Source organism: Salvia splendens, chromosome 13, assembly GCF_004379255.2.
Source record: "Salvia splendens isolate huo1 chromosome 13, SspV2, whole genome shotgun sequence".
Taxonomy (NCBI): Eukaryota; Viridiplantae; Streptophyta; class Magnoliopsida; order Lamiales; family Lamiaceae; genus Salvia; species Salvia splendens.
In genome coordinates this window covers 26,727,132-26,752,284 of record NC_056044.1, presented here as the reverse complement: position 1 = coordinate 26,752,284, position 25,153 = coordinate 26,727,132, and the positions used below count along the sequence as shown (strand labels likewise).

Below are 25,153 nucleotides of genomic sequence, written 5' to 3'. Positions count from 1 at the left end.
GGGTAATAGTATTTTATGAACACGACAAAGTGAAAATTTCTAACTTTTATATGATTTATGCTGGCGGTTGTTCCAAAGCGGCTTAACTTTTTGATGTGTGTTGAAATATAATTCCATGTACTAATCATGATTTAAGCTGGTGCTTAAAGGAAAAGCAAGATGAGTCAATTTGAGAGGGCTAATAATGAATATAATTAGTTTGGGGACTAAATCATGAATACGTGCCATTGTCATATTTAATTACGTGCAATATTTCTTTAGTATAACAAGACTCGTAGATTACACAAATACATTGCAATTAGATATGCATTATTTGGGGATCAACGTAATGTGTATGGTATTATCGCCGAATAATTGTTACGTCATTTGTGGCGTCATCGGCTCATCATTATCTAATTTGTTGTAATAAGTTTATTATCAATGGATAATCACTTTATCATTAAATTCGCAGGTTAATCAAAAATTTAGTAAGTACATACATTAGACTCTTTATTGGGTAAAAAATTTACTACTCAAATTCGCGAATTCAATGAGAATTGAGAACTACTACTATTATCAATTCAACAAATCACAAAATATATAAGCCAAAGAGTAAGAAAAATTAAATATTTTGTTTTTTAACAAGAGAGAGAGAGAAATTGAAAATTATCATTAAGATCAACCATAAGAAAGGCTTGCAAGTGGAATTCAATTCAATAAAAGTAGAATTAGGATATGGATTAAACAAAGGCTGATCAAAGCTCACACTATTGCTTTAAGATTAAGGTTTCACTAGATGCGCTAAATATACTCCCTCCAGCTTTTAAATTTTCTCTCATTTTGACCAGCATGAATTTTAAAAAATATAATGAAAAGTGAGTTGAAAAAGTTATTAGTGGAATATGAGTCCTACTTTTATATATTAGTAAATATGAGTAGGAATGAATTAGTGAAATATGAGGTCCACTATAAAAGAAATGGTAAAATGTGAAATAGGGATGTCAATCGGGTCAGCCCACCGGGTTTCGGGCCAACCCTATTCGGGTTGCGGGTCAATCGGGTGCGGGCTAATCGGGTTGTGATTTTTTCGGGTTATAAAAGTTCAACCCTAACCCTGAAAGCTCGGGTTTCGGGCTAGCCCATCGGGTTAATCGGGTTGCTACCGATAAAATTAACATGCGATCAATCCAATAAATAATGATGAAAATTAGTTATATTTATAAAATGTAAAATATTTAATTATGATAAATTTGAGATATATGCTTAAACTCAAATATAAATATGATCAAATACTAATATTTGAGATTTATGCAAATAAAACATAAACATCAAGAAATTTTAAAGCATGTTTAGTAATTTAAATATTTCTTTTAGTGAATTTGAAGTTTCTAATTCATTTATCTATTATTATATTAATAAAAAATGTAATATATAATTTATATATTTAATATATGAAATGTAAATTTATTTTTTCAGTAATCTGTAATATAAAATAATCAATGAAGTATCGAATTAGAGTAAAACAAATAGAACAATAGAAATTTTATCGGGTTTCCGGGCCAGCCCATCGGGTTTTCGGGTCTGGCCCTAACGGGTTGCGGGTTAATCGGGTGCGGGCTAATCGGGCTGTAATTTTATCGGGCTGAAAATTTTCAGCCCTAACCCTATAAATTTGGCGGGCTATTCGGGCCAGCCCACGGGTTTCGGGCTAAATTGACATCCCTAATGTGAAATAAGATAAATTTTGTGAGACGGACAGAAATAGAAAAAATGAGACAAACTTTCAGGGATCGAGAGAGCATGTATCTACAATTGTCAATATTTTTTTGTGATGGTGTTTCCACATGCTGCATCATACCTTCATTTGTTCATCATTTTTCAGATCATCTATGACCACGAGTGAAAAGTGTCAAATTTGAGAATGAGGCGTGACCATAATGGGTCGGTGTTTATTTATTTATTTTTCACATCAATATGGCATGTACTAATTGAATGTTTAATTTTTTAAATCGAGCACATGTTAACGTTTTTTTTGTAAAGATGAAATACCCCCGGGCCCCTACTTGAAAATGAAAGGTTAATTAAAAAATTTAGTTAATTTTTGTGGCAGTCACTATCAATTCCGTATAAGTATTCAATTATAAAACACCTTTTATTTTATGGAAATTTAAATCTGACTAAATTTTTGGATATATCGCTCCGTATAGTAGATTTTGCCGTTAACTTGGTAGTCAAATTTTTGACTCATGTGATTTATTTTAAGTACTCTTCGAAGTCAAGTTGATGGGCAGAAAACTTATGAACGGACAGAATAAAATATGAAAGGGTTTCTGTCAATGTCTATAAGTACGTAATTTGGTTAGGGGCAAATAAAAAATAAATCACGAGTTTATACTCTTTCTCCATCATACTCTCGAATATTACAAAGCAGGCATAAATCAAGAAATGATAAAATTAAGATCATAAAATACTAAAGGTCATACTAATTTATTGCAGTAAGATTATCGTAAAATCATATATTATCAATCTAAATTAATGGAGTATTATACTTTTCCTTTGTAAAATCATGTCAACCCTATTCATATATATAATGTAAATTTCTGAGAAAAAGGTTGAGCGTTAAGAGCACCCGCAACGCGTGCCGCCGGCGTTCCGCGTGCCGTTCCGCCGGAACGGTTTCGCCGCGGAACGCGTTGCGGCGCTGCATTCCGCTCCCGTCCCGTTCCCATTCCGTGCCGGGTGCCGACGGCACGTAACGCGGCACGGAACAAGCCGCCACGCGCCTGGGCGACGTGGGCGATCCCCGTGCGTGCGTGCTTCCCACTCGCCGGCCCGCGAGTGGGACACGTCAGCAATGACGCAATAATTATTTTTTTTTTATAAAAATCGAATTTTTAAAATTTTTTTTTTTTTTAAACGGTAACATTACCGTTTTTTTTAACTTTTTCTTAATTTTTTTAATTTTTATTTTTATTTTCTTATTCTATAAATACACCTAATTCATTCATTTTATACACAACTACACATCTATTCTTCCTACATCAACATCAATTTCTCTCCAATTTTCATATTCTATCTCTTCAAAAAATGTCCGGCGACGGCAATTACGGTGGTGGCGGCGCCGGAGGGTGGGATCTCAACGCGTTCGGCGATTGGGAGACCATGTACAACACACTTGGTGGTTCTGGGTCATCGACGCCGGGCACGCAGGGGTCGGCGACGCCGGGTGGGTACCAACCACCCACTTTCGATGTGGATGCCTACGCTCGAGGCTCCGGCTCGCGGCTTTCCCAGGGTTTGTCCCAGATTCGGGAGGATATCCCCGTTGAACCCACTCAGGGAGGAGGCCGAGGCGGTGGAAGCTACAGGGCTGCGTCTGAGGCACCCGAGGAGGATGAGGAGGAGGAGCCGGAGGATCTGGGCCGGCATCCCTACACCAACGAAGAAACAAAGGCGGTGTACACCGCCTGGCTCACCGTCTCATATGATCCCATCGTCGGCAACCAACAAGCCGCCAAGTGCTTCTGGGAAAAGGTCCGTGATGTCTACCACGAGACTAAGCCGAAAGGGGCCCGGAAGCGCAAATATACAATGCTTCGTGCTCACTTTGGCCGAGTCGATTTACAGGTCAAAAAATTCTGCGGGATCTACTCCACCGAAGCGGCGCACTACCAAAGCGGAGCTTCGGGCGCCGACATACTGAGGGCGGCTATGCGCGCCTTCCACCAGGACACCGGTGTACAGTTCAAATATGTTGATATTTGGCAGCTCGTCAAGGACGAGGAAAGGTGGGCCGGTGGTGTCCGCTCCAGCTCGGGATCAACCTCAGAGCGGACGAAGCACACGACGAGCGGCCAGTACTCGTCTGGTGACACCGATGCGCCCAGTGATCGTGGCACGCAGGAGGTTGGGGTTACGGCCGCCGAGTACGAGGGATCTAGCCGTGGGCGCCGTCGTCCGCAAGGGACGAAGGCGGCGAAAGCGGCTAGAGCGAGGAAGGGCCGAGGAGAATCAAGCCAGTCGGCCTCGGGATCGGGCTCACAAGGAGGCTCGAACACACTTATGGTGGCGTACATAACCGCCACAATGGCGGACACTTCCCGCTTCTCGTACGCCCAATACACGGCCTGGTGGAACGGAATTGTGCATATGGCAGGACTACTTGGTCTTCCCCCTCCCCCTAAACCTCGACCGCCTCCGGAGGATGATTCGCCGGCGGAGTAGTTTTTTTATTTTCCCACGTTTAATTGTGTGTTTTTTATTGTGTGTTTTTTATTTTTTTAGGATTTGAATTGTGTGTTTTTTTTAATTTTTTTAAGTTTAAGTTGTAATTTTTTTTAATATTGTGTGTTTTTTAATAAAGTATGTTTGTTTTTTAATAAAGTATGTTTGTTTTTTAATAAAGTGTGTTTATTTAATTTAATTTAGTTGGAAATAAAAATAAAAATTGAAATAGAATGAATAGTAATTTAAGGAACGGTTAAGGAACGGTTAAGGAACGGAGGGTTGCAGGTTCCGTTCCTTAGTTAAGGAATGGAGTAAAAAAGTACAGTGGGGCCCTCAAATAGTGGTTTAAGGAACGGTATAGGAACGGTATAGGAACAGCGTTGTGGATGGCCTAAATCGGGGTTGTTGTGAGGAAGCAAAATGATAACTCAAAATATTTAATTATTAGCTAGCAAGTTGCTAGTTTTGATTACCATGCCTTAGCATGAATATTGTGACTGGAAAGCTGGACAATTGACTTTCACGTGAAAATTATTTTCTCAAATCTCTTTCTATAGATATACGAAATATACAAGTATATATTGCTTGAAATGGTGGGAAGTGGGGATAATTAAAATATGTGGTAGAGGGTGACGAGTGAAAATTTCTGCCGTTGAGAGAATACGACATTTGGGCATTGGGGCATCCTCGTCCGTGCTCTTGCCAACGAGTACGGATGTGGGCCCGGACCCACTTTTACTCTCTGCTCTTAGGTAAGAGCACAACACCCACTCTTATGCTCTTCCGCAAGGACAAACTCAAGGGTCCCACCATTCTATTATTCAATTTAAATAAAAGCATTTCCACAAAATTAAAATGCATTAAAAATATTCGGAATACTATTACAAATTACAAAAAAATTAAAAATTACATAATTAAAATTCTAAAAATTAAAAAATACATAATTAAAATTCTAAAAATTAAAAATGACATAATTAAATTCATAAAATTAAAAAAAAAACCCACTACTCATGGCCGAATTTCGTCCAAATGTGTTTGATTAGGTCTTCTTGTAGCTCAGTGTGGGCTCGGGTATCGCGCATTGTGTTCCTTGTTTCGATCCTCTCGCCCACCGTCGTATGCACACCTCTGCGTGGGGGAGACCTCGCGGTTGAGCTTCCGGCTTCATCCTCGTCGTAAAAGCCAGCCGCCATCGGTCCTTCGTCAGCTATAATCATGTTGTGCAAGATAATACACGTGTACATGATGTCGGCGATATTTTTCACTTACCACAACCAAGACGGGGCATTCACAATGTTGAATCGGGCTTGAATGACCCCAAAAACTCTTTCAACGTCTTTCCGAGCGGACTCTTTACGCTGCGCAAAAAGAACATGTCTCGGGTCTTGCGGGTTGCTGAGCGTCTTCACGAAAGTCGACCACCTTGGGTAGATACCATCGGCGAGATAGTAACTCATGTGGTATGCATTTCCGTTAACGGTGAGGTCGATCGACGGTGCTACACCATTCAAAACATCATTGAAGAGTGGTGAAGAATAGAGCACGTTCAAGTCGTTGTTGGATCCGGCAATACCAAGCTTAATCCGATGCATTCCTACTACCATATTCTATCCCGAGACCTGTATAACTTATGGCCTTTAGAATGATCATATTTGTAAGATGATTGTTCTCTTTCAAGCTTGATATATTATTTTTCAAGACCTTTAATTCACATGTTCGTCTTTTTCTTTTAAAAACACGAATTGATGGCAAACTCTTTTATTGCAAGAGTAGTCCCCCTTCTCAATTCCACTACAATACGTTTCTCATGCTTCAAGCTTCTCTACAGCTCCAAGTTTAAATCTAGCAGTTTGTTTCCTTCCTTAACTAGTTTACACTAGTTGTCTTCTTTATGAGTTGTCCCCTTAAATTACCTATAAACTTCGAGAATTTATTGATTTGGCTTCGTTTCACGAGGATTAAATTCCTCATCATTTCAGCAATTTCTTGCTTTTCATATCCACTGGCGACAAATCATTCAATTGCTATGTTAAAGATGTCATCGAATGATACTTAGGACTTTTAAATTTAACAAACCCTGGAGATTATGTTGTCGGCACTAATTATGGAAATCTACTATCATTATATCCTTTTTTTTTTCTTCTTTTCAACTTCTTCCATCTAGGAACCTCCTAATAAGAAAAAAATTTTGAATTCTAAGAGTATGGTTAAGACCATTGCAGTTTTTTTTTCTTTTCTTATCTTGAGTGGAGGTGAAGAGGCCATTATAGTTTCCACGCTTCTTGAAAAACTTATTTGTATAACCTACCAATGAGGTCCTGACACGAAGTTGGTGAAAGATAAATGTTAACACGAAACGCGATAAATGAAATGTTGATGTCATACAGAGAATACGTGTTAGGATCAAGGAAGCACAAACTGACACCAAATCTTAAGCTGATGCTTGCCGATCTGAGTTGACAAATAAAGTACAAGAAAAGGTATTTGTTCAAGGGTACGTTAAGGCCACGATTTATTGGAGCTTATGAAATCATCAAAGAAACGAGAACAATAACATTAGCTCTCTGTGCTGCCCAATTAATCCCAAATTTCGGGACGAAATTTTTTGTAAGGTGGGTAGAATGTAACATCCCGACTTTTCTTATCTTCTTAGGTGATCTTAAAAGGACATTGAATGGGTAGCTAATCGAAAGAGTATTTAATGTTCACAACAAATCAAGAGGAATCTTAAATTATGCATCAAAGTATTAATTGTCAAATTTGATGAAAAGAATTTAAATCTAAGAAATAAAGCATAGTGGGCTTAACTTAAAACCATCGTGGGCTCAAATTAAGAAAAAAAAAATACTTCAGCTCGGAGCCCATTCTTGAAAAACCCAATTCACTAAAATAATTCCTTTCTTGGAGCCCAAAGTATCCACCGCCAATCTTTTCAAATCCACCGTTGTGCTCCACCTCCTGCTTGAATACTCTGCTCCACCTCCTGCTTAACTACCATAAATTTAATCCTAAAGTTTCCACCTCATGTACAATCTACAATCACTTTCGCAGACAACCTTGAGCAACAAAGCAAGCATGATTATCAGCAAGCAGGTAACTTTTTCCCCACACCAGATTCATATATTGCCATTAAACATACAAATTTCATACTAAAATAGTGACCTTCGTAAACATACAACCAACAATTCTTTTAACTCCTTTTCATCAAATTGGAATATCACAAATAAAGCACTATCTTAAACCAATAGTAGTATCAAGATTAATTTTTGAGCGTAACATAAACTTTAATTCTTGAACACAATCGCAAATTGAGGCCTTTGGAACCATGTAGAATACGAAGAGGTAGTAAAATAACTTAGCTTTGAGATTGGGATGAGTAGACATGCGGGTTGGGTCGGCATCGCCGCACGACCAGCAAAAGGACAGCGACGGTAGGGCTGGGGAAAACGTCACGTCGGCGATGGGAATTCCACGCCGTCATGAGAGGAGAGGCCGAGCACGGACGAGGTGAACGACAGTGCTGCAGCAGTGACAGGCGATAGCCACAGCCCACAAGTCGAGCACTGGCCGTTGGCGGCACATCAGAAAGACGACGGTTGCAGGTCGAAGTGAGAAGAAAGAGAGGGGTTGGGTCCCTTGAATTGAGATTTCCTATTTTAGATAGAAGAGAGGTGAGGGAGATTTTGGACGGAGAGGAGCGCAAGATGCAGCCGGTGGCGACGCCGCGGCCGCCGCGAAACCGATAGAGGCGCCGCTGGAAGAGTAGGAGGAGAAATTTTGGGGGAGGGCACCGAGTTAGGAAAGAAGATGTGATTTTGGGTGTGAATATATGCTGCTCTTGTTTAATTGTTGGACTCCTTTGTCAAATTAAGTAATGGAAGGACTTGGACCATATTTGTTGATCGATAGAATGAGCCGAGAAATGTTTTGAGCAAAAAAAAAATAGTTTGCGTTGAAAGATTTAAATATTCGTGTTGGGCTGGAAAAAAATAAGAACTGATTGGAGTAATTTAATAATTACCGGTTGATTAAGTCCCAAGATGTAATTAATTGCGACTTCAGCCAAGAGTATAATGGGGCCCGAGGGTGTAGGATTTTCGGAACGTGCGGCATCAGGCGACACGTAAATTGAAAAACGGAAAGTAAGTACTTAATGCATCTCTGATTTAATTACTGTAAAAGAATTTTATAATGTCTCTAAGAAAGAACAAAGAATAAAACGAAAAACACATATAGGATGCATGCATTTTAAGTATATGTTTTCCTTGAGTCTGATTAAGTATATGTCATTACTTTCAAAGTTAAAGGCTATCTCTACGAGCAAGTGATGGAAGGTGTAAATAAATTCAAGCTGTGGAATTTAAACGCACGAGGTGAACTTTTCTATCCTACATACTAATGTGGATGAAAATGTGAAAATGTGAAGTTATATTTGTTATTTATGCAAACGATGTTGTCTTGCCATAAATGTTTTGTGTATGATGCCTATCTGTTTGGCTAAGGCCAAGTGACTTATGAATGATGATATATGTGAATCGATTCGATTTTGAGTCCTGGTAGGGTGGTGTCCCTACTGGGAACCTCTGACCGTGAACGGCAGAGAAGGTGACCGAGGAAGGTGGCCACCTTCCCGGCACATGGAAACCTCTGACATGTTGGGCAGAGAAGGTGACCGTGTGAGAACACCATCTCAACGGCACAATGTGATCAGATATGGCTAAGTACAGGAAAAAGGGACTGTAGTCCAATGTGATATTTTTAGTAAGCTCGGGTCTTTTCAACAACACCCCGAGTGTTACTGTGATGATGGCTTGACAATATTTTCAAATGTATATGTGTAATTTTTGGCAATGTGTTCACTGAGTACTTTTTGTACTCAGCCCTGCATATATTTCTAAATGTGCAGGTTGAGTAGCGAAGTGGTGGAGGAAGTGCTATTGAGACAAGACATTTAATTCAGTCAGATTTTGACTCTCGGAGGTTCATGTCTTCATACATGGAACCGCGTTCATTTGCTTCCGTTGTGCATCTTAAAAGACTCAAGTCTATTTTGTTCAAAACTCTGATTTTATTTCGAGCTATTCCCATTTGTTTCGAGCTATGGTCGATTTGTGTTTTCCCCTTTCTTCCCCGCTTCTTTAATCCTCCCCTAGTCGCCATCAACCGTGTTTTCTATCCTTAGAAAATGCGGTCGTGACAGAGTGGTATCAGAGCATTCTTTCTCGCTCTAAACCTGAGAGTTTCCTTTTAGTTATCAGTCTAGACTTGTTTGACTAGACTATATTTATTTGGCCAACAAACACTCAGCACTCCCACCCATCGCGCTCAACGTGGAAAAAGGTAAACTTTTCTTTCTTTTAAAAGCAAAGTAGAGATGGTCAGAAAGTTTGAAAGGAGAAAGTAACTTGTTCAGATATTTCAATTGAACGAATGAAAGTATGAGATTTTAGAGAAAGAGGTGACGAGTTTTATCGAGTAGAGACTCGAAAGAAATAGTTGAAAGTGTGAGTTATAAAGAAAAGAGTAATTTGTTTCATTCAAGAAAGAGTTTGGGAATTTTGAGAAAGGAGATGATGTTTCTTTATCAAGTAAAGGCTTTGAGGAAATAGTTGATACATTTTTATCGAGTAAAGACTTTAAATGATGAAGGGAAAACGTATCATTTTCTTTTAAGTAGATGTAGTGAACTGTGCAAATTATTACAAAAAGGGAATTTTTTTTTCTCGATTATGAAAAGTTAAAGGATTTTTTTTTTGAAAGAATATGCCTTTTCGAGTAAATTCATGAATCACATTGCATGTAAGGTATTTCCAAGAACTAAGAATATTAAGCTATACGTTCCCTCTAAGAACATAGTATGGACTCGAACATAGACGAACAAATTATAAACATTTCTCGCTTTCCCGAGCTAGGATGAGAAAAGTAAGCGATCTAAATAAAAGTTAATCATGAGAAAAACGTTTGAGCTAGGAATGAACGATATTTTCACAAAATGACAGGAACTAGGTATATCTCTTCTATGTCCTAATAAAAGTAAATAACCTGGGTTGATCACAATCCTTGTTGACAATCTAGTCATAACAAAAGATAATATCTTCAATTCAATTGAATGATGTATCCGTACATGGTCAGAGAATATGATTTCGATCTAGTTAAAGAAATTTAGTCTTGCGTAATAAAAAGAAAAATAATGTGTTTCAAGAATGATCGTTATGACATGCCAAGACCACTATGGAGCCACGATTTTCAACTATGGTCGTCAGACATAGTTGTGAAGTAAGTTCCGAAGATTTTCTTTATCAGGCTCAAAAGAGACAAAAGACGATGAATGCCCTTGTTTATTACGAGAATGATTTTAGCCAACAATTTTTACCTCTGCCTAGCAAAGTGGTGAATTGTACTTCTTCCAATATAGTGCCACGTATAGTGCCGAATAAATGGTCGCCTGATTACTGTTGTTGTATGCGAGTTTTTATTTTCCAAGGGGCAAGACAGATTCCCGACTGTTTCCTCTACCATACATGATTGCTCTTAGCATAACCTCTAGGTTTGAAGTGTTCTTTCTGATTGTTTGTCTGTTTCTGAGTGAAATGTTGTGTTAAAATTTAGTATAGTGCCTAGTTCCTTCTGAAAGCTTTTCAAAGTCTCGAGGTGATCCTGGATCTCAATTTGATGTGATAATCAATGATTACCCACATAACAATAATTCTTAAATTGAGTTTGGGCAAACATGCCACAAAGTCCTTTGTTACACCTTTTTCCAAGAATAGGGATGCTTCGTACCATCCCACTAGATTTCTCAATCGTACCATGGGTAAATCTTGATTCTTCTAGGGTGGGTGGTGTAAAGTTTATAGTGTGTCTAACTCATGATTTTATTTCTAAGCTCATTGTTGTCCGTTACACATAATTTTCCTTCAAGGTGAGAGTGCTATTTGTTTGCTCATTCCCTAAAGAATTTTCGATCAACTATTTGCACCTTTGCCCGAAAATTTTTCCGGGTGCCATCTTGACTTGGTGCATTTATCATACCTGTTCACTTGATTCATTTGAAATGACTCATGTCCATAAGCAGTCACCACTTTTTTCTAGTTTCAATTTGTGACCCATCTCCAGTTTACATAAAATAACCTACCCTCATATTTTTGGACACCCTTGATTGACTGTTGCTTTCCCCTTGATTCATTTGGGGTGAAGTAATATTTTAATCCGATGCATTCCTACTACCATATTCTATCCCGAGACCTGTATAACTTATGGCCTTTAGAATGATCATATTTGTAAGATGATTGTTCTCTTTCAAGCTTGATATATTATTTTTCAAGACCTTTAATTCACATGTTCGTCTTTTTCTTTTAAAAACACGAATTGATGGCAAACTCTTTTATTGCAAGAGTAGTCCCCCTTCTCAATTCCACTACAATACGTTTCTCATGCTTCAAGCTTCTCTACAGCTCCAAGTTTAAATCTAGCAGTTTGTTTCCTTCCTTAACTAGTTTACACTAGTTGTCTTCTTTATGAGTTGTCCCCTTAAATTACCTATAAACTTCGAGAATTTATTGATTTGGCTTCGTTTCACGAGGATTAAATTCCTCATCATTTCAGCAATTTCTTGCTTTTCATATCCACTGGCGACAAATCATTCAATTGCTATGTTAAAGATGTCATCGAATGATACTTAGGACTTTTAAATTTAACAAACCCTGGAGATTATGTTGTCGGCACTAATTATGGAAATCTACTATCATTATATCCTTTTTTTTTCTTCTTTTCAACTTCTTCCATCTAGGAACCTCCTAATAAGAAAAAAATTTTGAATTCTAAGAGTATGGTTAAGACCATTGCAGTTTTTTTTTCTTTTCTTATCTTGAGTGGAGGTGAAGAGGCCATTATAGTTTCCACGCTTCTTGAAAAACTTATTTGTATAACCTACCAATGAGGTCCTGACACGAAGTTGGTGAAAGATAAATGTTAACACGAAACGCGATAAATGAAATGTTGATGTCATACAGAGAATACGTGTTAGGATCAAGGAAGCACAAACTGACACCAAATCTTAAGCTGATGCTTGCCGATCTGAGTTGACAAATAAAGTACAAGAAAAGGTATTTGTTCAAGGGTACGTTAAGGCCACGATTTATTGGAGCTTATGAAATCATCAAAGAAACGAGAACAATAACATTAGCTCTCTGTGCTGCCCAATTAATCCCAAATTTCGGGACGAAATTTTTTGTAAGGTGGGTAGAATGTAACATCCCGACTTTTCTTATCTTCTTAGGTGATCTTAAAAGGACATTGAATGGGTAGCTAATCGAAAGAGTATTTAATGTTCACAACAAATCAAGAGGAATCTTAAATTATGCATCAAAGTATTAATTGTCAAATTTGATGAAAAGAATTTAAATCTAAGAAATAAAGCATAGTGGGCTTAACTTAAAACCATCGTGGGCTCAAATTAAGAAAAAAAAAATACTTCAGCTCGGAGCCCATTCTTGAAAAACCCAATTCACTAAAATAATTCCTTTCTTGGAGCCCAAAGTATCCACCGCCAATCTTTTCAAATCCACCGTTGTGCTCCACCTCCTGCTTGAATACTCTGCTCCACCTCCTGCTTAACTACCATAAATTTAATCCTAAAGTTTCCACCTCATGTACAATCTACAATCACTTTCGCAGACAACCTTGAGCAACAAAGCAAGCATGATTATCAGCAAGCAGGTAACTTTTTCCCCACACCAGATTCATATATTGCCATTAAACATACAAATTTCATACTAAAATAGTGACCTTCGTAAACATACAACCAACAATTCTTTTAACTCCTTTTCATCAAATTGGAATATCACAAATAAAGCACTATCTTAAACCAATAGTAGTATCAAGATTAATTTTTGAGCGTAACATAAACTTTAATTCTTGAACACAATCGCAAATTGAGGCCTTTGGAACCATGTAGAATACGAAGAGGTAGTAAAATAACTTAGCTTTGAGATTGGGATGAGTAGACATGCGGGTTGGGTCGGCATCGCCGCACGACCAGCAAAAGGACAGCGACGGTAGGGCTGGGGAAAACGTCACGTCGGCGATGGGAATTCCACGCCGTCATGAGAGGAGAGGCCGAGCACGGACGAGGTGAACGACAGTGCTGCAGCAGTGACAGGCGATAGCCACAGCCCACAAGTCGAGCACTGGCCGTTGGCGGCACATCAGAAAGACGACGGTTGCAGGTCGAAGTGAGAAGAAAGAGAGGGGTTGGGTCCCTTGAATTGAGATTTCCTATTTTAGATAGAAGAGAGGTGAGGGAGATTTTGGACGGAGAGGAGCGCAAGATGCAGCCGGTGGCGACGCCGCGGCCGCCGCGAAACCGATAGAGGCGCCGCTGGAAGAGTAGGAGGAGAAATTTTGGGGGAGGGCACCGAGTTAGGAAAGAAGATGTGATTTTGGGTGTGAATATATGCTGCTCTTGTTTAATTGTTGGACTCCTTTGTCAAATTAAGTAATGGAAGGACTTGGACCATATTTGTTGATCGATAGAATGAGCCGAGAAATGTTTTGAGCAAAAAAAAAATAGTTTGCGTTGAAAGATTTAAATATTCGTGTTGGGCTGGAAAAAAATAAGAACTGATTGGAGTAATTTAATAATTACCGGTTGATTAAGTCCCAAGATGTAATTAATTGCGACTTCAGCCAAGAGTATAATGGGGCCCGAGGGTGTAGGATTTTCGGAACGTGCGGCATCAGGCGACACGTAAATTGAAAAACGGAAAGTAAGTACTTAATGCATCTCTGATTTAATTACTGTAAAAGAATTTTATAATGTCTCTAAGAAAGAACAAAGAATAAAACGAAAAACACATATAGGATGCATGCATTTTAAGTATATGTTTTCCTTGAGTCTGATTAAGTATATGTCATTACTTTCAAAGTTAAAGGCTATCTCTACGAGCAAGTGATGGAAGGTGTAAATAAATTCAAGCTGTGGAATTTAAACGCACGAGGTGAACTTTTCTATCCTACATACTAATGTGGATGAAAATGTGAAAATGTGAAGTTATATTTGTTATTTATGCAAACGATGTTGTCTTGCCATAAATGTTTTGTGTATGATGCCTATCTGTTTGGCTAAGGCCAAGTGACTTATGAATGATGATATATGTGAATCGATTCGATTTTGAGTCCTGGTAGGGTGGTGTCCCTACTGGGAACCTCTGACCGTGAACGGCAGAGAAGGTGACCGAGGAAGGTGGCCACCTTCCCGGCACATGGAAACCTCTGACATGTTGGGCAGAGAAGGTGACCGTGTGAGAACACCATCTCAACGGCACAATGTGATCAGATATGGCTAAGTACAGGAAAAAGGGACTGTAGTCCAATGTGATATTTTTAGTAAGCTCGGGTCTTTTCAACAACACCCCGAGTGTTACTGTGATGATGGCTTGACAATATTTTCAAATGTATATGTGTAATTTTTGGCAATGTGTTCACTGAGTACTTTTTGTACTCAGCCCTGCATATATTTCTAAATGTGCAGGTTGAGTAGCGAAGTGGTGGAGGAAGTGCTATTGAGACAAGACATTTAATTCAGTCAGATTTTGACTCTCGGAGGTTCATGTCTTCATACATGGAACCGCGTTCATTTGCTTCCGTTGTGCATCTTAAAAGACTCAAGTCTATTTTGTTCAAAACTCTGATTTTATTTCGAGCTATTCCCATTTGTTTCGAGCTATGGTCGATTTGTGTTTTCCCCTTTCTTCCCCGCTTCTTTAATCCTCCCCTAGTCGCCATCAACCGTGTTTTCTATCCTTAGAAAATGCGGTCGTGACAGGTTGCCCGAAGGAATTCCTCACCGAAAGCTGAACGAACGTCGACGCAAAAATTTTTAAGGCAAATGTTTTCAGTTGACTCACCGACATGCAAATACTCGTCGAAGAGGTCATCCGTTTGCTTAGTAGCAAGTTGTTGGATGGCACACGTACACTTCTGCAACGCCGAAAGACTTTGCCGACCGGTTGCGTCTGTACTTGTTTGAAAGTATTCAACACGGGCGGATAATGTGCTGACAATACGCATAAACAAGAGTTTTGACATGGGAAAACGGCGCCGAAAGTAATCTTCCGGAAACCGCGGCTGGTCGGAAAAATAGTCGGCAACGAGCCTTTCGTTGACTCCCTCCCGGTCACGATAGATGTAGCGGCGAGTTGATCTAGTTGGTCGAGGAGGAGGGGCGGGTGTATTCGCGGTGACATAGGCTTTATAGGCGGCACGATATTGTTCATAGTATTCGTGTTCTTCGCGCTCCGCTTCCGCAATGAGATTGGTGAAATCCATTTGAGAGGGTTTGAGTGAGAGATGGAGATTTAGATAAGTTGTATGAAAAATTTGAATGAGAGATGAATAAGAGATGATTTGATGTGAAAAATGGATGATAAATGTGTGTATTTATAGATGATTTTGGGAATAAAAAAATCAAAAAAATCAAAAAAATTCCAGAAAAACGGTAAAAAAACGGCCATATTTTTGGGAATCTGAAAATATATATATATTTTTAAATTTTTGGTATTATTTTTGATTTTTTTTAAAAAAAATGAATTTCCAACGGAAATACCGTTAGCCAATCAGAACGCACCACGTCAGCTGCTCGCTGGCACGGACGTGCTCGATGCATCGAGCAGCGTCGCGCCAGCGACAAGAGCGTAGCGGCAAGCAGGTGGTGCTACGCCGCTGGCACGGACGGAAGGACGGGTGTCCACTCACCGCTGCGGATGTTCTTAGCAATAATCAATGGTTTCAGCGTAGAACCTTCAGATGTGAACATGCATATTCATCACAAATTTTGTACTAATTGTTATTTATTGTCCAAGATTTAATGCAAAGAATACGAGTAGTATTTAGTCATATTATGTCCGGCCATAAAACACCACTACCGCAATATATCGTTAATGGGATCAGAGCACGTGGATTGACTGTGTGGGCCGATCCTGACCCTTTGCGGGAGGTGAGTGCGGGGCTGGACCCAGTACAAGACTGGCCAAATGATTGGAGACTAGTTGTGGATAATGGTGCGGTGCGTCCAGCGGCAGGTCATCTAGATCACACCGTTGGGTGGGTGGGGAGGGGGGATTTTTCGTTTTGTTTAGTTCCAAATATGATCAATAATAAATTACCCATATTACTTTTTTCGTTTTGGGTAAGTGAACCACGCGCTTTGTTTAATTATTACCCTCACATTTTATTAATTAGTTCCAAATATGATCAATAATAAATTACCCATATTACTTTTTTTTCGTTTTGGGTAAGTGAACCACGCACTTTGTTTAATTATTACCCTCACGTTTTATTATAAACTAAATGTACGTTCATATTTTATTATAAACTAAATGTATAAAAGTGAGATTTAAATTCTACTAATTTTTTCTAATAGTTATTGTTCATGTTTCTTAAAATGTCCCCTGAATCAATAAACATGGATGTTAGAGTATACTACTCCTTCCGTCTCATAATAAATGGCACACTTGAGAATTGACACAAGATTTTAGGAGATGTTGTTTTGTGTGTTATGTGGAGAGATAAAATATTTTATTTATATTAATGTGGGAGGGAGTTTTTTTCTGTAAAAGAAAATATGACATCTTTTGTGGGACAAACTAAAAAGGAAAGTGTGACATCTATTATGGGATGAAGTGAGTACTATTAGTTAGAGAATAATAGTACAAAAAAGATAGAAATACAAAAATCGAATTAAGATAGTACTATGATATAGAGTATGAGTTGTAGATATTTGCTATATTATTTAAAGTTTGAAAGAAATGTGAATGTGTGACCCTACTGAGGTAGTGATGATCTAAAACGTTTTATCTCAATTATTTGATTTAAAGTTTGAAAGAAATGTGAATGTGTGATCCTAGTGAGGTAGTGATGATCTAAAACGTTTTATCTCAATTATTTCAAAGATGGTTCTCCCATAGATGCAATAACGGGTGTATTAAATTGCTAACTCCTTTTTAAATTGTTAAGTACAACTAAGTGATATGCATTAGATTCTTAAATCAAAAGCCATGATCATTCAACTCGGAATATTCATACATTATACAAAAAAATATAAATAAGGGTATTAATGTCAATTAATATCAAATTAGTTATAACTAACTTTTAAAAAAATCACAAAACTTTAAATGCATATAATATCACAATTTAAATTATTTTTGCACACAACATATATCCAATTAAAGATAATTTTATAAGGGTTTTAACGAGATCTCACTTGCATATATTTTGAGGTCAAAATTTAAAAACAAAATCAATTTTCGTATTTTTTCCAATCAGTTTAGTGTCAATGTAGCTATCATAATATGTCAACATAATATGCATAAAATGTCAATTCGAAACTTTGTTGACATATTCAAGACATCATATTGACATTCTAATCCAAAATCTTAAATTTGATAGTTTTTCTCATCTTTTTAAATTTAAATAATAAAAAAACGAAATTACACATGACAAATTATGAACCACTAGATTTCTAAAGATCTTACGGTCTCTAAGGGCATCAGCAGTGGGGCGCCCTAAGGCGCGCCACGCCATCAGTTTTATCCTCCTCCCCCCACCTGTAGTGGTGCGCGCGCCACATCATCATTTTATTATTTTGTTTAATTAATTTAAATGTTTTCAAATAACAAGTAACGAGTAAATAAAAAACGTCTAAATAAAAAATGGCGACGCATTAATAAAAAAAAGTTACACCATTCAACTTACAATAAAAAAACAACTAAGTCGGTGCAATTCCCAACTTCCGACGCAGCTCATTGATTAACGCCCGGAGATATTCGGCTTCGTCGGTGGTCGGTACACTTCTTGAGGGCCTTGTGCGTCTGCAATAACGTCCTCGCCATCGACGCTGTTGCCAACGACTCAAACGCGGTGGTCGTCTGGGTCGGGAGCGTTTCCGGGAACGGAGATGGGATTGCAGCGGTCGAGGATGAGGTCACGGCCGCCTTCCCCTTGGCCTTCACAGCCTTGACGCCGGGAAGACGCCGGGAGGACACCGGTGTGCCGGAACTCCCTTCATCCACGTACGTCCGGTTGAGGTCAACCGGGTGAAATCGGATGAACTCTATTTATAAAAAACGAAACCGCGTGCCATCGTCCGCGTCGATCTTCCGCGTAGCCCACAGTGGGCCGGACGATGGCGCGGACGATGGCCTATTGTCCGCGGCCATCGTTCGCGTAGGCCGCAATGAGGCGGACGATGGGCATCGTTCGCGCTATACTCTGCGCCCTTAGTTGTAACGACCCGCTAAGCCGATATTATTAGAAACAATATTATTAGCTAAATTACTTATATAAGTAACTTTTACTGCGATTAAATCCGAGCCCCGAGCTTGCGCCGTTTGTACCTACACCAAATGAAATGATTAAAAAAAAAAAAAAAGGATATATATATATATATATATATAATAATAATTAATTAATATATTCTCTGATAGCTTATCCGAGAAGGGCATGACAATGCATTTAATGTTACTTGATGAGTAGTAAAAGTAATAAATGCTGCATTTATGAATGCATTAATGAAGTATGGAAAAAAAAATTCTCATTCTCTGACAAATGGTGAACTTTCTCTCCAAGAATATTTACCGCTTACGTGGCCATCTTTTATTGCCATCTTCTATAGATTAGTATATTTCCTCACTTTCTTTCACCAGAAAAACGTTACCATCACATATCCTAATCACCCCTTCCCAACCCCACTTAATTCCTTCACAAACCCCACATACTATTTCCTCTTCCTACTTCAATTCCACATCGGACAGAGCCTAAGGAGGAAGATTTACACACACTTGTAGAATCAAGTCACCAATCCAACACCACCTCTTTTTCCCCCACATAAAAGGTAATTCCAAGTTTTTTTTTATGCATATACATCAGATTATAGTAAGAATGAAAATGGAAACATGCTAGGTAACCTTTATTTCCACATATTACATCCGGGACTCCAAAATTCACCCAACACATACAAGTAGCATGCCAAAACCAGAATTTTCCCCAAGCTATTGAATGATAGACATAACATAGGACTTTTAATGATGCTTTAGACAACACCAAAAGCATGTGACTCTTATAACAATTCTATGTTGACCTCTAAAATAAATATAGAAACTCATCTTGAGCCAATCAGTAAATCTGCCGTGAGGAACTTCCGGCAGCGAGCTAGGCGCTCCGTCGTCAACAATGACAGCCCACGCTCCAAAAACCCATCCTTTCTTTTCGTTCCATGAATCTGGGAAATCTTGGAATGAAATTAACAAAGTCTTTTATCATAAAGGTATTTAAAACTTAAATAAAAAAAAAAAAAGGGGGAGGGGATGAGGGTCGCAACGGCAACGACGCTGGAAGGGAAGGGAGGGCTGTCGGATGCAATCCCAGCCGAGCTGAAACCTCGGCCAGAGCCGAGCATGGTTCCAGCCGAGCTGAAACCTCGGCCAGAGCCGAGCATGGTCCCAGCCAAGCTGAAACCTCGGCCAGAGCCGAGCATGGTCCCAGCCGAGCTACAACCTCGGCAAGAGCCGAGCATGGTCCCAGCCGAGCTGCAACCTCGGCATGAGCCGAGCATGGAGTAGGAAACGACTCCGGCAGACCTACAGCCTCGGGAAGAGCCGGTCGAGGAGCAGAGTGTAGCAAGGGAGGAAGTATCCATCGCGAGGACAAGGCCGGCGAGGAACGTGGAGCCTCCGAGCCGATTCAGCGACCTTGGGGCTGTAATGCATATTGATTTGAGGTCCATTCCGAAATTAATTTATTCCGGGCCTAAGAATGAAATGGTTAAGTAAGCTAAAATAAATAGTTGTGACCCAAATTGTTTTATTTTTTTTAGGAGTAATTAGTAAAGTATAGAATATCAAATTTTGGTTGGAATCTAACTAGCAAACGAACTAGTAATAAATAATGTAAGTTCAAATAATGTAAGTTTAGAAATTTCGTAGTAGTAGTAGTAGTAATAATATTAATAATGAAGTGCTATTAATTAAATTTCCCAATTTAATTAATATGCAAGTTTCTAAAATTTTCTAACGGTGAGCAAATGATAAAAGAAATAAAGTAGGGGCATGCATTCCTATAAGTATGTGAATTTCTCGAGTCTTATTGGTACGTTGTTTGTTTTCAAAAAGGTTATCTCCGCAAGTAAGGTCGGAGTAAGAATTCAAGATAAGAAAACTAAGCGATCAAGGTGAGCTTTCTTATACTAAAATACAAACCGTATTTTATGAAAACAAGAACACATGTTCGTGATTTTAATGATGTTGTCATGCCATAAATGTTTTGTGTATGATGCCTATCTGTTGGCTACGGCCAAGTGAATTATGAATGATGATACAAGTCGAATTCGGGTCCCAGTGAGGGTGGTGTCCCCGCTCGGACTAGTGTACACAAGCTCCCTCTGTCATGTTGGGCAGAGCAGGTGACCGAGGAAGGTGGCCACCTTCCCGGCACATGCATGTAAGGTGACCGTGCGAGAACACCATCTCGACGGCACAAGGTGATCAGATATGGCTAAGTACAGGAAAAAGGGCCCAAAGTGAATATTTTAGTAAGCTTGGGTCTTTTCAATAAAACCCCGAGTATTACTGCGATGATGGCTTGACAATATTTTCAAATGTATATTTGTAATTTTCGGCATTATGTTCACTGAGTACTTTTTGTACTCAGCCCTGCATTTTTTTTTCTAAACGTGCAGGTTGAGTCGTGGAAAGGGGAAGGGATAAGAGCTGTGGAGAGTAATCTAGTAGATAACTATGAACAAAACTCTCGGAGGTTCATGTCTCCATACATGGACCGCGTTCTTTCGTTTCCGCTGTGCCGGTTAAGAGGCAGTGTCTATCTTACTCTTTACTCTGATAATCAGAACTTGTATGAACGGTCACCCGATTCTACATGATCGAGTGTATTTTGGTTATAAGTATTTCCGTATTTAAGTTATTATGTGCGTCTCGTTTTGCTTTGGCTTTAATTTCCCCTAAATTCTATCCCCGCTTCTTATAATCCCTCCTTAGTCGCGAATTCCCGGGTTATGCTATCCTTAGCTAACTGCGGTCGTGACAGAGTGGTATCAGAGCGTTCTTTCTCGCTTTGAACCCGAGAGTCTTTTTCATATAATCCTTGGTCTAGCATTGATTCGCTGGGCTTTTCGATTAACAAAAGAGACTCCCAGCACCTACCCCCAACACGCTCAACCAAAGCAGCGGTAAGTGAGTATATTTTGTTTTAAAAGCAAGTGTGTATAATTTTTACTGACTTATGTATAGAAAAAAAAAAAAATTTTTTTCCTTTTTGTATACATAGCCCTGACAGAACAGCAATTGTTAATTTGCCAACTCTTTCCTGAGCTGGGCAACAATACCAGAAACATTATAACAAGTAATTCGAACTATAGTGAACATGCATGATGGGACGTAGAAGTGACTTTTAGGACTGCTTCTAGTACCCAATTATAACATAGTTGGATACGACTCGTAGGAATGATCAAGCATCCGCATCACATCACGTTTACTTTTTTTTATGTTTTATATGCATATTTACGTACCGCGATACGAGGGGGGGGAGGCTGATCGATATAGGTTCTTTTGCAGATGGTCTATCCTACAGTCGAGGATATTCTCCTTGAGTACGTCACATTTGTGATACTCGTAGGAGAGGATCTTGGGATATCTCTAGCACAGTTTAGGTGGCTATGGGAGAGAGCGCACCCCTTTGGAGTGACTCACTATGACGGGATACAGCGACTTATCAGACTTCTACCCTCGGATTGGGTAGGCTTTGCCATCGATCGATCCCGTGATTATATATTTTCTGTAGCCCCTTTCTTCGACTCTTTTGGTGATTTTCCCGAGTTCATCGGGGAGATCCACTCGTGTTTTATCCTACATGGTCAGGCACCGAGGGGACCATATATGCGGCCGGGCGATCTAGCCCCGGTAGGAGACCCAGGGGTCCCGCAGCCAGCGGACCTTCAGCCCGAGCCGGTCATTCAGCAGCCCGACCTGATTCTCCCACCTCTGCCCTCTCCACCGAGGCGTCGGACTCGCGGAGAGTTTGAGGCTGGACCATCTCGTTTCCCTTTGGGAGATGAGGAGGATCTCTACCTAGTCAGCCCCGACCCCGTACCGAGCCTAGAGGGAGTAGGGTCGGAAGGCACCGAGGCGAGAGAGTTACGAGCTGCAGCAGCCGAGAGGTGTAGGAGGGGCAAGGCCCCCGCCACTCTTTCAGACGGGGATGAGTCAGTTGAGCAGAAGATCATAGTAGGTACCAGTCGCCTACAGCCATTGCCCATTCCCTCTGAGGCATCTCCCGACGCATTGCCAGGAGCGACGAGTCGTACTATTCCGAGTCGCCACGAGCCTATATCACTAGAGCGTGGACCCGTCGCATGGGCTATACGCCATTGGGGAACTGTGACCAGTGGACCACATCCTCCGGGTAGCACTATTGAGTCAGCTATTCGCCTTGATGAGAGTTCGGACGAGGAGGAGCCAGAGGAAGGTGAGGAGGACCCGGGGACCGGTGCGAGTGCCACTGAGACATCAGCCTGATCGTTGACTAGATAGGGATGTCACCTTTGTATATATGTGTGTACTCCAGAAACGGATCCGTTATGAGACCGTTCTGGTTTATGTTTTGACTAGCTATAGTATTTTGACATCACAGAAACATTCATGTGAGTGTTCTGTGGCTTGACCTATTTTGACTAACATCTGTTTAGTAACAGATGTGATATTTTGCGACACCAAGAATGGTTGTACGAAAGTCCTCCGTGGAGGCAATTTTTTTCCCTGTACATAAACTTTATATGTATATATATACATGTTTTACTTTCTGTCTCTAGCAGAATTTGATAATGATTGTTTGAATAAATTGAAGTTCTCTACTCTCCTAATCTTTAAAATCTTTCCAACCATAGTAACTTATAGGGAAGTGTTTTATCAATAGAAAATGCCGCCAAGGATAGCTGGGCGACCCCGAGGAAGAGGAAGAGGACGTGGTAGAAGGCCGCACCCTGAGCCCGAAAGACAACACGTAAACCCTCCGCCACCATCTCCACCTCGATCACTTTCGCCTCCACTTGCCCCGACAGTGGATAGGACTGTCATTAACACCTTTCTGAAAAAGAAGCCGCCAACATTTGACGGAAAAGGCGACCCCGCTGAAGCGGAATTGTGGATACGTGCACTAGAGCGCCTGTTTGACTTACTGCAATGCACAGATGATGAGCGCTTGATTTGTGCCTCACTCCAACTGACAGGGTCAGCAGATTATTGGTGGGAGGCTCGCAAAAAGATAATGCCCCCGCAGCAGCTAGAGGACCTAACCTGGGAACAGTTCAAGACAGGAATCTTTGACAAGTACATCCCTAAGAGCTATAAAAAGCAAAAAGAAACAGAGTTTTACAACTTGAAACAGGGACGAATGTCAGTGACAGAATATGATCGCGCCTTCTTTGACCTGTCCAGGTACGGAGCTGATCAAGTAGATACGGATGAAAAGATGTCCGAGAAATTTTGTACTGGCTTGAGGCACGAAATAAGAGTAGCATTGGCTAGCCGTGGCGGACTACCATATACCGAAGCTCTAAAACTGGCCTTAGACATTGAAGCTGCATTGCCTAAAGAAAGACCTGCACCAAACCCTACAAATATGTCACTGCAGACCTCGTCCCAGGCCCCAAGGGACAAAAGGAAGTGGGAAGGAAACCAGAACCAGTGGGGACAAAAGAAGCCATGGCATGGACCACCCCGCCCACAAAACTTTGCAAGGCAGCCTATCTTTAACCCCACAGGAATCACTCAACCAAGGCCCAATCTTTGTCCCAAATGTAACAAGCCCCACAGCGGAATCTGCAGGGCCGGAGAAATGATTTGTTTTACTTGTGGAAGGTATGGCCATATCGCCAGGAACTGTCAAAATGGACCCCAGAGAAGGAGTGCACCAACTAACCAGCCAGCACAACGTCAACACTTACGGGCTCTACATGCAGACACCCAGAACCACCAGACCCCGCATCCACAACGACCGAGCCTCTCCACTCAAGCTAGGGCATATGCATTGGGACGAAACCAACAGAACAACAACCATGGGAATTTGGCAGGTATGGGCACTCTACTGAACGTACCTATTGTCCTATTGTTTGATACTGGTGCCTCGCACTCCTTCATATCAACCTCGTGTGTAAGCACTTTAGAACTCACACCAGAACCAGCCGAACCTAGAGTAACGGTGTCCTCACCAGTAGGAGGAGTTATAGAAATCACACAAAAGTGCTCGAATCTAGAAATCACGCTCGGAGAACGTAAGGTTATTGCTAATAATTTGGGGGTCATGAAAATGGAAGATGTCGATATTATACTAGGAATGGAATGGTTGGCCAAGAACCACGCCACCATCAAGTGCAGTGAAAGACATATTTCCTTTCAAACTCCAGGAGAAGGGCAAGTTGAACTCCATGGAATCACTATGAACAAGCGCAAATCCATAATTTCGGTCCTACAAGCAGCCGCGCTGGTGAGAAAAGGGTGTCCCGCCTACCTCGTCTACTTAAGCGAAGAACATAATGAAGAAAAGAAGATTGAGGATGTGGATATTGTACGTGAATTTCCGGACGTATTTCCTGACACGCTGCCCGGGTTACCCCCAGACAGACGACTGGAATTCACCATCGATTTGGAACCAGGAGCCGCGCCAATTTCAAAGGCGCCATACCGAATGGCCCCAAAGGAACTGGGAGAACTGAAACTACAACTGCAAGAACTTTTAGACCTGGGTTTTATCAGACCCAGCGTGTCACCATGGGGAGCTCCTGTACTTTTTGTCAAGAAGAAGGATGGAACGTTGAGGATGTGCATAGACTACCGAGAATTGAACAAGGTGACACTCAAGAATAAATACCCATTGCCAAGGA

At 40.4% G+C, this 25,153-nt stretch overlaps 1 protein-coding gene across 1 annotated transcript; it reads left to right on the top strand.

Moving 5' to 3' along the window:
• The first annotated feature begins 23,190 nt into the window (after positions 1-23,190).
• Positions 23,191-24,712, top strand: LOC121760797. Its single transcript, XM_042156414.1, has 2 exons — positions 23,191-24,549; positions 24,677-24,712. Exons 1-2 carry the CDS (start codon positions 23,191-23,193, stop codon positions 24,710-24,712), a joined length of 1,395 nt encoding a protein of 464 aa, XP_042012348.1.
• The last annotated feature ends 441 nt before the right edge of the window (positions 24,713-25,153 follow it).